At 39.0% G+C, this 12,887-nt stretch overlaps 2 protein-coding genes across 2 annotated transcripts in view; one reads left to right on the top strand and one right to left on the bottom strand.

Moving 5' to 3' along the window:
- SHC4 (SHC adaptor protein 4) overlaps positions 1-12,887 on the top strand; it is a 133,839-nt gene that overhangs the window by 83,432 nt on the left and 37,520 nt on the right. The window contains exons 5-6 of the mRNA XM_040226474.1: positions 8,784-8,837; positions 12,588-12,639. Coding sequence (XP_040082408.1) covers positions 8,784-8,837; positions 12,588-12,639 — 106 coding nt within the window. The remainder of the gene's footprint in view (positions 1-8,783; positions 8,838-12,587; positions 12,640-12,887) is intronic.
- On the bottom strand, positions 3,289-5,670 carry EID1 (EP300 interacting inhibitor of differentiation 1). Its single transcript, XM_040226473.1, has one exon. The coding sequence runs from the start codon at positions 4,973-4,975 to the stop codon at positions 4,400-4,402; it is 576 nt and encodes a 191-aa protein (XP_040082407.1). The 5' UTR covers positions 4,976-5,670; the 3' UTR covers positions 3,289-4,399.

The raw sequence follows: 12,887 nt of genomic DNA, 5'->3' as shown, positions 1-12,887 counted from the left end.
CACTACTCTTTTCCAGGCCACTGCAATTAGAGCTGGTACAATATATCCATAATCTTTTAGGCAAACAGAAGGAGGGACACTGGGCATAGGTGGCTTCTACCACCAGTAGTTACAGCAGAGGTGCTTTGGGGAGTGGCTCCCGTTCTTTCTACACTGCTGGTGTTGAAGGAGCTCTGTTCAGCCCACTGCTAGAGTGGGGACCAAAGTTAGGATTTCACTGCTATCAGGGTCAGGGCCTGATTTTTAAAAATAGTTTTGAACTATTTTGAAGACCTGGGGAGAATAGCCATGGGGGGTGGGTGGAGTTGGGGGTGTGTAAAAAAGATGTGCCACTCTGGATGCTTAAACTCAAGAAGCTTTATAGATCCCATTAAAAGGGCAGCTAAAATGTCCCAGGGATAAAGGTAGCATAAAAGTGACCTTCTGGATGTAGCATGAGAAAATGACTTATTAAATTTTCCTTAAAGAAAAATATCCTTTGAAGTTCTGAGATAAATACAAATACCACCCCCTCAAATTCTAAGATATACTTTGGATTGAAATAAAAAATAGCTTCAAATTTATAGATACATTCATACAGGACAGAACACTTATGGGTCAGATGGTTCAAGTTTATCTTCTGTCACTGAGAACATCAAGAATGTAACCATTTGCTCCCAGAAAATGTCTCAAAGAACCTCAGAGGCAGAAAATAAGATTATATTAAACACAGAAACACACAATGCTTACAGTTTTTAAAACTTCGTATTTTGAAATGGGAAAAAACATTTTGGCAAAGCAAGTTACAGGGTTTTTTTTTTTAGTCCTTGTTTTAAAAATTCAAGCAGCGGACTTCCTTGACATACTTTAATAAGGTTTTAAGAAATGTCAGTCTCAGTAGCTCCCATTCTATTTCTTTACTTATTTCTATAGTCCTATCACTGACTTCTTAACAGCTACTGAAATTGAGAAGGGTAATAGATAACAAGGTAAAACAGGCAGAAAATGGAGAAATCTTTTATCTCCAGGAGAGGCAATTCAAATACCTAGAGGCCAGGTAGGTAATGCAAACTGTCTGGGTTCATGAAAACACAACGGTGCAAGCGGTGATAGATGATGAGTGCCACTAGCGGTGATAGATGATGAGTGCCACTTGTCCTCCACAGTGAGAAAAGCTGCGGAACATGGCAAACAGAATACTTCCCTTGCGTAAAGGCCAATCTCATATGACTGTAGATCAAGAGCTGCCAGATCTTCCTCTACTTTTTTGGGGAAAAAAAAGATGGAAATCTGGGAGTTTTACTGATCTCTACGAATTATGAGATGTTGGTCTTGAAGAAATTGAAATTATAAGCATGAGCCAAGCAAAATAGATCTGTGTCCTTGAAGGGAGCCAATGTGGGACATCCAATATAAGCAAACATTTACCTAAGTATGGGTAGACCTAGAAAGTGCTCCATAAATCACACTACACACTCAGAAGTTCAACTTCTCTCCCCCCATTCCTCATCTCCACCGCTCCCTACATCAAACAGGCTTACAATTTCCCCAGAACTCCTTTCTTTAGTTTATCTATTTATATCAGTGGTCATGTATGGATGTGAGAGTTGGACTGTGAAGAAGGCTGAGTGCCAAAGAATTGATGCTTTTGAACTGTGGTGTTGGAGAAGACTCTTGAGAGTCCCTTGGACTGCAAGGAGATCCAACCAGTCCATTCTGAAGGAGATCAGCCCTGGGATTTCTTTGCAAGGAATGATGCTAAAGCTGAAACTCCAATACTTTGGCCACTTCATGCGAAGAGTTAACTTCATTGGAAAAGACTTTGATGCTGGGAGGGATTGGGGGCAGGAGGAGAAGGGGACTACAGAGGATGAGATGGCTGGATGGCATCTCCGACTCAATGGATGTGAGTCTGAGTGAACTCCGGGAGTTGGTGATGGACAGGGAGGCCTGGTGTGCTGCGATTCATGGGGTCGCAAAGAGTCAGACACGACTGAGCGACTGAACTGAACTGATATATCTTCATTTGAAGAAGGAAATGGCAACCCACTCCAGTATTCTTGCCTGGAGAATCCCAGGGACAGAGGAGTCTGGTGGGCTGCTGTCTATGGGGTCGCATAGACTTGGACATGACTGAAGCGACTTAGCAGCAGCATATATCTTCATTTAATTCTCACAATGTATACGGTTCATTCAAGTATTCTTATTTTCAATTCAGGACTCTGAGGCAGAGATTAATCTCTTGTTACAGAGCTAGTAAGCAGTGGAGCCTAGGTTCAAGTTAGGTAGGCTTGGTTTCAGTCTGTGGTAACTGTAATGTTTAAAAATGTTGCCCTTCTCTACTTTTTAGTAAATATTAACAAGTATTAATGTCAGCGGTCTCTTAAGTTACTGCCTATTTTTAAGACTAACAAACCATCAAAACAGTGAGTTAGAGTCCAGGTCTTTCTCTAAATGAGCCTTCAAACCTAACAGGGAGTAGTTTTCTTTCCCCTTGCTCTTGCTCTCTACTCAATTTCTAAGAGAAATAGAGTAACACTTGTAGTTTGTAGATATGTTTTTTTCTTAACCTATTTCCTGGCATCTTATCTGGAGATAAATCCCAACTAGTCATTTCATATATATTGGCACTTTTCTTTGTCCAGAGTCCTATTAATTCACATCATACAAGCAGCTATCTATCAACTCATACTGCATCTCTAAGCTGTTTGAAAATGCAAAGAAGTGAGCCATGGGAGACCAGTAGGATTAAAATTTAAGTGCCAGTGTTTAACCTCCTTTTTAGTCTTCCCCCATCTATCGCTCCTCTCCCTGCCAAGCTAGCGTCTGGATTACGATCATCCTTCTCAGCCCTGTATTATACAGAAAAGAACCCCCCTCCCTAAAAGACAGGATGACTGCAACATAAGTAAGGCTCTGAGTTGTCCTGTTATATTGGATGTATCCTTTACTGCCATAATGCAGCAAAAACATCTGGTACCTTTTTACTAATCTTAAAACATGCTGGTATACTCAGTTTCACTGGGCACAGCCTTCTAATTATATTATTCATAGAACTTCAGCATCTTACTAACCAACATGAGATGCTTACTGATTTGGCAGGTTTTCCCGGCTTGGCAAATTCTCTTATAGGAATTTACTAAGTTTAATTTACACCAATTAATTTGTAATCCGGTATTTGAAGCTGGAGCACTTTCCCTTATAAAGTCATTAAATTTAAATCATAAAATGGTTGCAATCACACAAGCAGTATAGCAAATAAAAAGCAGAATTAGAGAAAGTATTATACAATTAGACAAACAAACAAAATACAGAGAACAAGAAATCTTTATTATCTTGAATGCTGGTGCATAACCAAAAGCAAGCTTAATTAGAGGAGGAGACAGAGGGAAACTTCAGATACTGCAGTGGATTTCTGGGCAGAAAACCCTTTAAAACTTTTAAGGGTTGTTCGTAGTGTCTTTTTTTAGATGTAGGGCTTTCCTTTTACTGGACAATGTTCATTTAACTGTTTTTACATTATGAAGTTCAACCAGTCTTTTGCCTATAAAGTTAAATGAAAAAAGAGAGCAAGTGAAACAGAAAATTCCCTAGTATATACTGATGTTTCAAAGAGTTTGTGTTCTTTGTACCTTCATGGACATTTTACAGTCTAAACTTGAAACTTTATTAAGGACGTCTTAAGTTTTGACTTTTAAATATGTTCAAGGCAATGAATTTTCTTGAATTAAAGATTACAGTAGCTTTAAAAATGACCAAGATATATGTACAAACAAAATCTCAGTTGTTCTTGGAAACACATTTTAAGATATAGCACACAAGACACATACTTCTTTTGGGCCTAGATTATCCTTTGAGATACTGAAGAATACTCGGTAGATTTATTTTACACTAAAAATTTACCCTTAACCACAGCTCAGATAGATCACAAAATTGAATTTAAAGTTTTCTCAGTATGCTTTCAGTCCAAATAACTCAAAGACATCTTATGTCCTAAGGTGGATACATCAGTTACTTTTTCTCATATAATTATCATCAGTGGGCTCTGGTACTGGCAGTCTGTCTTGGTCATAATTTATTCTTGCAAAGCCATTCCTTACAGTGAAACATGAAAGATTATCTTCCTCAATGCAAGGAAATTACTCTGAATAAACAACAAAGTCAAAGCCATAAGTGTCTCTGGACATTCTTGAAAACAGGTTTCAACAGTACTAAGATACTCTTCTTTAACAATTTTCTTCCTTTTTCATAACTGTGCAGTCACTACCTTATTCTACTCTGCAAAAAAAAAAAATTTTTTTTTTTTTGCCGGGGGGGAGATTGTTTTTCATTGGCACAGAACTATTTGGAATGAACCCAAAAGACAGTGGAATGCTGGGTCTCTCCTCAAGCAGCTTCCTCCTCTCTTAACAGCATTTAACTACTCTCTGTCAATGATCTCATCACAGCCGAGTTCTTCGGTCAGACGATTGACAACCATAAGTGAAAAAAGCTCTTCGATAAAAGCCAACTGATCAAACGGGGTCTTCTCATAATGCATCTGAAACCCGCCATCCAGAGCTGCTTCTCTGGCTCTAGAGGTTCTCAGAAACATCTTGTTGGCTTCTTCAAGGGCCGCTGATACTCTGTAGCCCGCACCACTGAACGGCTCCTCTTCAGGATAGTCATAGTCGTCCTCCCAGTCATCGAATTCCTCGCCCTCGTCCTCGCTCTCGAAATCAGGGCCCGCGATCTGGCCTGGCTGCTCCCCAGGGCTGGGCCGGCTAGCGAGGCCTCGGGGCCCCTGTGGCTCCGCCATTGGCTGGGCCGCCTCCTCCTCCATTGGGCCTTCCTCCTCCAGTTGTGGCGGGGCCCCGGCGCGGGAGGGGTTCGGGGATAGCTCCCGGCTCCCGCCGCCTACCTCCATATGCGGAAGGTCACTCTCACCAGGAATCACATCCATCTGCAGATCGTTGCTCTCCTCATAGAGCTCGGACAGCTCGTTCATTTCAGACATAGTGCAAGCAGCTCAACCTCCCCACGAGTCGTTCGTTTTCCACAAGCTCGGATATACGCGGGCGTGCGGTTGTGCGCTTGCGCAAGCGCCGTGCGCTTGCGTGACCTCGTGCGTGTGCGCGACCCCCAAACACCGCCTCCTGCTCAGAGCGCTGCTCTGGTTACGGACAGGGGGGTCTGGCGTGGTGCGATTCATGGAGTCGCAAAGAGGCGGACACGACTGAGCGACTGAACTGAACTGAGCGCCCCCCATCCCCCTCTGGGGGACATTCCCAGTGCTCGGTGGTCTGCGCTCCGTGCGTTCGAATTTCAGACCTAGGGCTGTGCATTGCTTGGCACCTTACCTAACCATTCTGCTGCTTATGATGCTATAAACTTGAAAATACTTGTAAGACCCCTTACAGAAGGTGGGAAAGATTGAGGGCGAGAGGAGAAGGGGATGACAGAGGATGAGATGGTTGGATGGCATCACCGACTCAATGGACATGAGTTCGAGTAAACTCTGGGAGTTGGTGATGGACAGGGAGGCCTGGCGTGCTGCAGTCCAGGGTCGCAAAGAGTCGGACCCCACTGAGCGACTGAACTGAACTGAAGACCCCTTAATCTTCCTCCCCTCTCGCCCCTCTCCTTTCTTGCTATCCTCTTTCTGCTGCTCCTCTTTCCTCCATCCCCAGGGAGTCACATCTGCTCCAAGGTTTTAACTAAGTTTATCTCTGTGCTGCTGCTAAGTCGCTTCAGTCGTGTCCGACTCTGTGTGACCCCATGGACTGCAGACTACCAGGCTCCTCCGTCCATGGGATTTGCAGGCAAGAGTACTGGAGTGGGTTGCCATTGCCTTCTCCTATCTCTGCTCTAATAACCACCAAATCTGCACCTGAAAACCACACGGTGTTCTCAGCCATACATCAGCATATTAAAAACTCATCCATCCCTCTCTTCTATTTTTCTCATTTAAAAAATGTTAAATTCACAGATAAGCATATTATCGGTGTTCTTTAAAAAATATGCAGAGAAGAAATACATGGGCCCATTTTTTTCCCTGCAGGAGGTGACTTTATACTTAATTTGGTGTGTGTTCTTTAAATCTTTTTCCATGCATTTATATGAATCTTTTAAATCTTCATGGAAAAATCTTATTTTTTTAACATGTGTTGCATAATTGCCTTCAACTTATAAAAAAGCAAAAACCCCCTAAATCTTGTAGATTTAGCGGTTAGTATACACAGACATATGTTTTCATAGTATTCTGTTTGTGTAGCTATACTGTAGTTGACTTAACTATGCACAAAGAATTTTCCTTTTTTTTTTTTTTGTATTGTATGGATAAATGAAAATCTTCATGTGCCAATACTTCTCTCTAGTAAAAACCTAGAAGTAGAAAGGTGGAATTACAGGGTATGCAAACTTTAGTTTTAATAAACGTGAAATTCCTCTGAAAGTTATTGTACAAATTTAAGCACTGGGCAGTGGTGTTCAAGAATATCCACACCCCTGCTACACATGATTTTGTTGAACTTTAACAACTTTGTCAATTTAATGGTGTCTTCTTTTATTTTTTATAGCCTTGATTTTCTTTGCAGGTTATTTTTCAATATGTTTATTGAATATTTTTATTACTTCTGAAAATTAAATGATCTTATTTTGGGTTTATCTTTTTTCTTATTGATGAATTTTCTTATTGATGAATTTTTTGTAAACTGTGAAAACCTTGTTTCACATGTTGCAAATATATTCTCTTTGCCCATTGTTTCTTGTTTTGGAGATCTTTTCTTATACAAAAGTTTTAAAATAAGCTTTCATGTAGTCAAATTTAAAAGTTTCTTTCCTGTATGTCTTTTTTTAAAAAATTAGGATGGATTTGCCTACCTCAGAGAACTTAAGCATAATCTTTTATCTATCTTTTAATGTCTGTATGGCTCTTTTGTGGTTCAAACATTTATTTATAAATATCATGAGGACAGGATTTATTTTTATATTTTTCATATATGTAGCTGATTCAGCTGACTCCGCTAATTTAATCACTTGTCCTTTTGTCTGCTGTTTGGTGCCACATTTATCATAGGCTAAAAGAGCACAAAAGTGTCAGTCCTTTTTAGTCTTTGTAGTCTAATGAATTTCTATAGTTTTATAATATGTCTTAATAATAAGGAAAATCTTTTCTCTTTGTTCTTCAAAAAATTGCCTTAGTTCTTCTTGCACATTTATTCTTCCAGTGTGACTTATAGAAGTAGTTTAAAAAGTTCCCTGAATGGCACTGGTGGAATTTTGGTTGGAATTGTATGGAATTTATAAATTAATTTTGGGGAGAATTGATGTCTTTATAATATTGTCTTCTCATCCATAAAGGTGATATATGTCTTTCTGCATGTTCATATGTTATTTATATTCTTCACTGAAATTTTCCAAAAAGTTTTATGTAATTCTTATTAGTTATATACTTAGGTTCTCTTGTAAAATATACCTCTCCCCTCTTCCCCGTACAGTGTCAGATTGGCTCTTCCTGCTGTACGGGAATGATGTTGATCTCTGTATATTGATTTTGTTTTTAGTAATCATTTTAAACTGAGATACAAATATAGAAAGTATAGAATAGTGCACAAATTGTAAATGTATATTACAAAATGAATTTGTTTGTGTTTACTACTACCCAGATCAAGGTACATCATTTGCAGGATCCCAGAAAACCACTTGTTTTCTCTTCCTTTGCCCCCAAAGTCACTACTATCATGACTTCAAACAGGATGAAATAATTTTGCCTGGTTTTGAACTTGATATAAATTCAGCTATGCAGTATGCAGTCTTTGTGTCTGGCTTCTTTTGCCCAAGAAATATGTTGTTGCTGTGTAGTAGTCCCATGTTTGAATGTCACAGTGATCATCACTGGGATTGTTTCCAGTTTGGGGCTGTTATGAGCAAGGCAGTGGTTATCTTTCTTGAGATCTTTTGGGATATGTATTTACACAGTTCTTTTGGATATGCATCTAAGAGTAGAACTGTTAGATTCTGTTACACAAATCTGAACGCAGGATTAGTCAATTGGTAAATAGTTGATTTAACGAATCTTTAAAAGAGTATGACAAATAGGTCTCTGCAAATTGGTCATTACACTGTGGTTTCCAAATAAGGAAGCCTAGAATCTCAAGTAAAAGAGACAGTCTTAGCTAACATATTCGATTTGGATAGCCTTACTTCATATTGAAACTCTCAATGTTAGCACCTTAGTAATAATGGTGGAAATGACTGAAACTCAAGTCAAAGTAACTTATATAAAATAAATAAACTAGAAAAAATACATAAAAAAATAAAGGGAGGGGGGAATGTATTGGTTGAAGTGATGAAACAAATGTTACTTCCTGCCTTTTTACTGTTTTTGACTCTCAGCTTTGATTTTTCTCCAGAGAAAAATAATTTTCTAGCAGACTTTTCCCTCATGACAGCAAACGATGACTCCTAGAAGCTTTGGGCTTGTCATATTAAATGACAGGGAGAGATGCATTTTCTCCTATTGTTCTCCTCATTTCCTCCTCAGAGATGTTGATTGTCTTTGCTGTATCTAGATGGATGGTGTTTTCTGATCAGCTAGGCCTGGATCATTTGTCCAGCTTCAAGGGGAGGGGGCAGTAAGATCAAACCCACATGAACCTCCTGATCTAAATAAAATTATTATAGAACTTGGATGGAGTGGTTTCCAAAGGGATGTTGAACAGGCAAAATCAAAACAAACAAATGTATGTACATTACTGTCAGATGGTCTATAATCAGGAATAATTAGTTTGTAGCATCATATGTGTTTAACTTGTGTTTTCCAGATTATTGCAAATCATCATATGCAGTCTATTTCTTTTGCTTCTGGAGGGGATCCAGTAAGTATGAAATCATTACAGTTCCTTTTTAAATAAGAGTTAAAAGAAATTTCTATGTAAAGCATGTTAGCCACTACCTGTCTTTTCCACATATCTTATTACGGTTTGGTTCTGACAAAATATTTCCTGTCACTGACTTTGTAAATACTTGGATTAGTGGATAAACTAATAATACTCCATTGTGTTACTAGCCATGGAGTTATCATCTGAGAAGCTTCTTATAGATAACATCAAATTCATAAAAAACAAGTATGTTATACATCTGTTGATGGTCCTCCCTCAGAACTTTTCAACATAGAGTTCCAGGCAGATCCTCCTCCAAATCAGTTGGATTTGGCACTTTTCAACATAGAGTTCCAGGCAGATCCTCCTAATCAGTTGGATTTGGCACATGAGGGGAAGCCTGTTTGCCATTCTGGGCAGCAGCCAAGGCAACTAAGTCTAATCCAAAATGAGCAACTAAATTTTCAGAAACTCATGCAGGGAATGTTGATCTGGGGAGAGAAAACCTATTGTTCCAACCAAGAGGCCACGTGATGCTCAATTGTCATGAATTATGCAGGTCTGAGTCGGTGCTCTCCCTCCAAGCGTTCTCTGCAGAGTAGAGGGTCATTCCTGGACCTCCAACTACATCATTTCTAGATTAGAGCAAAAGGAGATGGGTATTGAAGTGAGGAAGCCTGTGACCGACCAAGAAACACATCAGTTTAAACCGAGGGAGCAAGAGAAGGATTTTGCTTCTCTGTGACATTATGACATTTTTTTTGTACCTACAAATGTGCAGGGATTTTACCTGATCTTGCTGCTGCTGCTAAGTTGCTTCAGTCATGTCCAACTCTGTGCAACCCCATAGACGGCAGCCCACCAGGCTCCCCCATCCCTAGGATTCTCCAGGCAAGAACACTGGAGTGGGTTGCCATTTCCTTCTCCAATGCATGAAAGTGAAAAGTGAAAGTGAAGTTGCTCAGTCGTGTCTGACTCTTAGCGACCCGGTGGACTGCAGCCCACCAGGCTCCTCGATCCATGGGATTTTCCAGACAAGAGTACTGGAAAGGGATGCCATTGCCTTCTCCTGATCTTACACCCAGTCAAAAATCTGCATATAACTATCCGCAGCTCCTCTCCATCCACCCTCCATCCAACCTTGTAATCTGACCTCAAGAGCGACACCAAGGGATATGTTTGGTAGCAGAGAGCGTCAACTTCCAGCCTGAAAAGGCCAGCAGTCACTTCTCTTCCTAACCCTCTATAACTCGACCATCCGTGAAGGAACTTGAACACTTTTGTAAAGCAGTGTAAAGTAATGAGTTCTGTAAGAGCAGTGGGAAAAATAATTGTTGCCGTTTGCCTTAAATTTCCCTTTTCAAGTTTTAAACGTCGCTATCATTTAAAAATTGGTATGAAAATCCTCATTTACCCTAGACATGCCCTGCACGGCGTCTATCATAGTTCTCCAGAATCCTGATTCTTTTTAGACTGTCTTTATATGCCTTTAGTTCTTTAAACCAGCCAAAGCACTGTTGCTACCAAAGATAGTAAAGAATTTGTAGCTACTGTGGGAAAGTTTGTACCTACTGAATTGAGTGGCACCTCTGTGTTTTCTACAGGTGGAGAGAAAATCTGCTGATTTTACATAGAAAACTGGGGTGACCAGAGCCTTGGCATTAGAGGTTCCCCCAAGTGAAGTTTTACCCTCAGGTCAGGAAGGCAATATGGTAGAGTGCCAGGCACTGGAGTCAAGTGACTTGAGTTACTTACACTCTCTTAAGTTTCAGGGTCCTCTTCTGCAAAATGGGAAATGATCCCCCTTGCCTCAAAGTGTTGTGAGAATTAAGTGAAATGGTCCATGTAAACTGCTAGCATAGTGCCTGGCACAGAGTGATAAGAGATAACTGTCACCAGTATTGCTAATACATGTCTATACTTTCTTAGGACACTGAGATAATTTACAGCTTCACGGCTAATTGAGTCCAGGGGTTTTGGAAGCTAAAAGTCTCCATGACCTAATGTGGTACCTTCTTGCTACCAGATTCCCTCCAAAGTTTCAAAAATACTGGGTGTTCCTTCTCACCTCTTAACCTTGCTCACCCTCACTTTTACTCCCTTCTCAAAAACAATTTACTTGTCTCCCTTCAGTCAGCCCTGAAGACAGTTCTTGGTAATGCTTTTGTATCTGTATATATTTTCTCCATCTCAAGAATGCATTATGAGTATGAGAAAATTAAATATACTTCTTATATTTCCTCCCATTGTTTGTGCTTTTAACATTCTTTAAATTCTCCCAAATATTTACAGTTATGGAATTTTAAGAGATTCTTTTGAACATGAGGAAACTGAGGCCTGGAAATATAAGAAGTGTATTTAATTTTCTCATGCTCACAATGCATTTTTGAGACCTCTTTCCCATCAACTAAGACAGCAGACAACATTGCAAGCATCATACCACCTCTTCAACTTTAAAATGGGCAGCCAAGCCCCCACAATTGTGTCTTTGCTTCTAAATTTATATAATATAAAGCTCATTGGCACGACCTTATTTATATATAAGATATTTTAAATTTTTTGTCTTTTTGTATAAGAGAGATTTACTTAGGCATATGTTATTTTTTAAAATAACTGAAGGCAAGTTATACTGACCCTGAGATCTGTTTCCTGTATGATTCATTGTGGGTTATTAAGTGATTGTCCTTGAGGGTATTACAAACATGGACTTTTATTTCCTGCCGGTTGATTTCATCTTCCCTCTAGAGAGTCATACTTCTAATCTGCAAATGGCATTGTATGTATTTTTTTCTGAGAACTGAGATAACAAAAAGCATCTTTAATTATTAAAATCTTATCATTCATCAGCATACTGTTTTCAATAAAAGTCAAAATTACCAAGTAGCTTTGTGTTTATTTTTACAAAGCCAGCAACACATCTCTCTTTTTCAATAAGTTGAAATGGTGCTGTTATATCTTCTTGTTAAGTGTCTTTATTTTTATACAGTTATTAAAGGTAAATTTCATTTACAGTTATTATAAAATACTGGCTGTATTCCCTGTGTTATACAATACATCCCTAAGCCTATTTAAACCCTAGAGTTTGTACCTCCTCTCCCCCTCCCCTGTGTTGTCTTCTGCTCTGGGTACCACTAGTTTGAAGCTCATCTTTTGGAATTCCTTAGGATTTTCGTGGGTTCTCTATTTCAAAAATGATCTCTTCTTTCTATATATTGATCAAATAAATGCTTTTTATTTTTACTATATTATTCCTTAAGTTGCGCGGTATAAAAGCAAGCTAACCACCACAAAACCATGTCTCTTTAATCAGCTTATTTTCTGATCTACATTTTATCTGTTTGGACAACTGAGAAATCATGGTGTAACATCGTAGTTTATGATATAAACTTTGTGATTACATAACCCCTGGTATTTCAACTTTCAACACAGGAGAGTAATAGTCCTTAACCATTTTAAAAGAATATTTGGTCCTAACACAGTCCCTACCTACATTCTCTTTTATTCTTAGTGATATTGTCTGCCTCTAAATTTTTAATTTTCAGATTCTCTCCCCAAGGGGCAGAGAATGTAGACTCTACAGTTGCTAAGTATATATTATGTATTTGGTTATGTTTTCTCCTAGGACGCTTTCCTTTGGTCTTTAAACAGAAACCTTAGTATCTGACTATCATACCCTAAATGTACTCTTTTATCTTTCACCAGTACAATCTGTTCATTTTAAATGCAATCATTTTCCCTTTTTTATAGGATACTACAGACTATGTTGCCTACGTAGCTAAAGATCCAGTTAATCAACGAGGTATGGAAAGCAACTTCTAGATTTTCCTAAGAGTTGGTATATACCAACTTTTGAAAGTAACAAGCAATTATTTTCAATATGTAAAGTGATGAGTATTGCTAGAGTATATTGGGGGTCTAGAACTATTACATAAATATGTGTTTGAAATAAATACTCCTGCCAGCAGAGCAAAGGAGAAAAAATTATAGGTGGGATTTAAATCCCTTCAACCAAAAGTCTTACCATCTATTTGTATAAATGAAAAGGAA

The sequence above is a fragment of the Oryx dammah genome, unplaced genomic scaffold (genome assembly GCF_014754425.2).
Source record: "Oryx dammah isolate SB20612 unplaced genomic scaffold, SCBI_Odam_1.1 HiC_scaffold_26, whole genome shotgun sequence".
Taxonomy (NCBI): Eukaryota; Metazoa; Chordata; class Mammalia; order Artiodactyla; family Bovidae; genus Oryx; species Oryx dammah.
The sequence above is the reverse complement of the archived record's forward strand: the minus strand, read 5'-3'. Positions and strand labels throughout refer to the sequence as shown.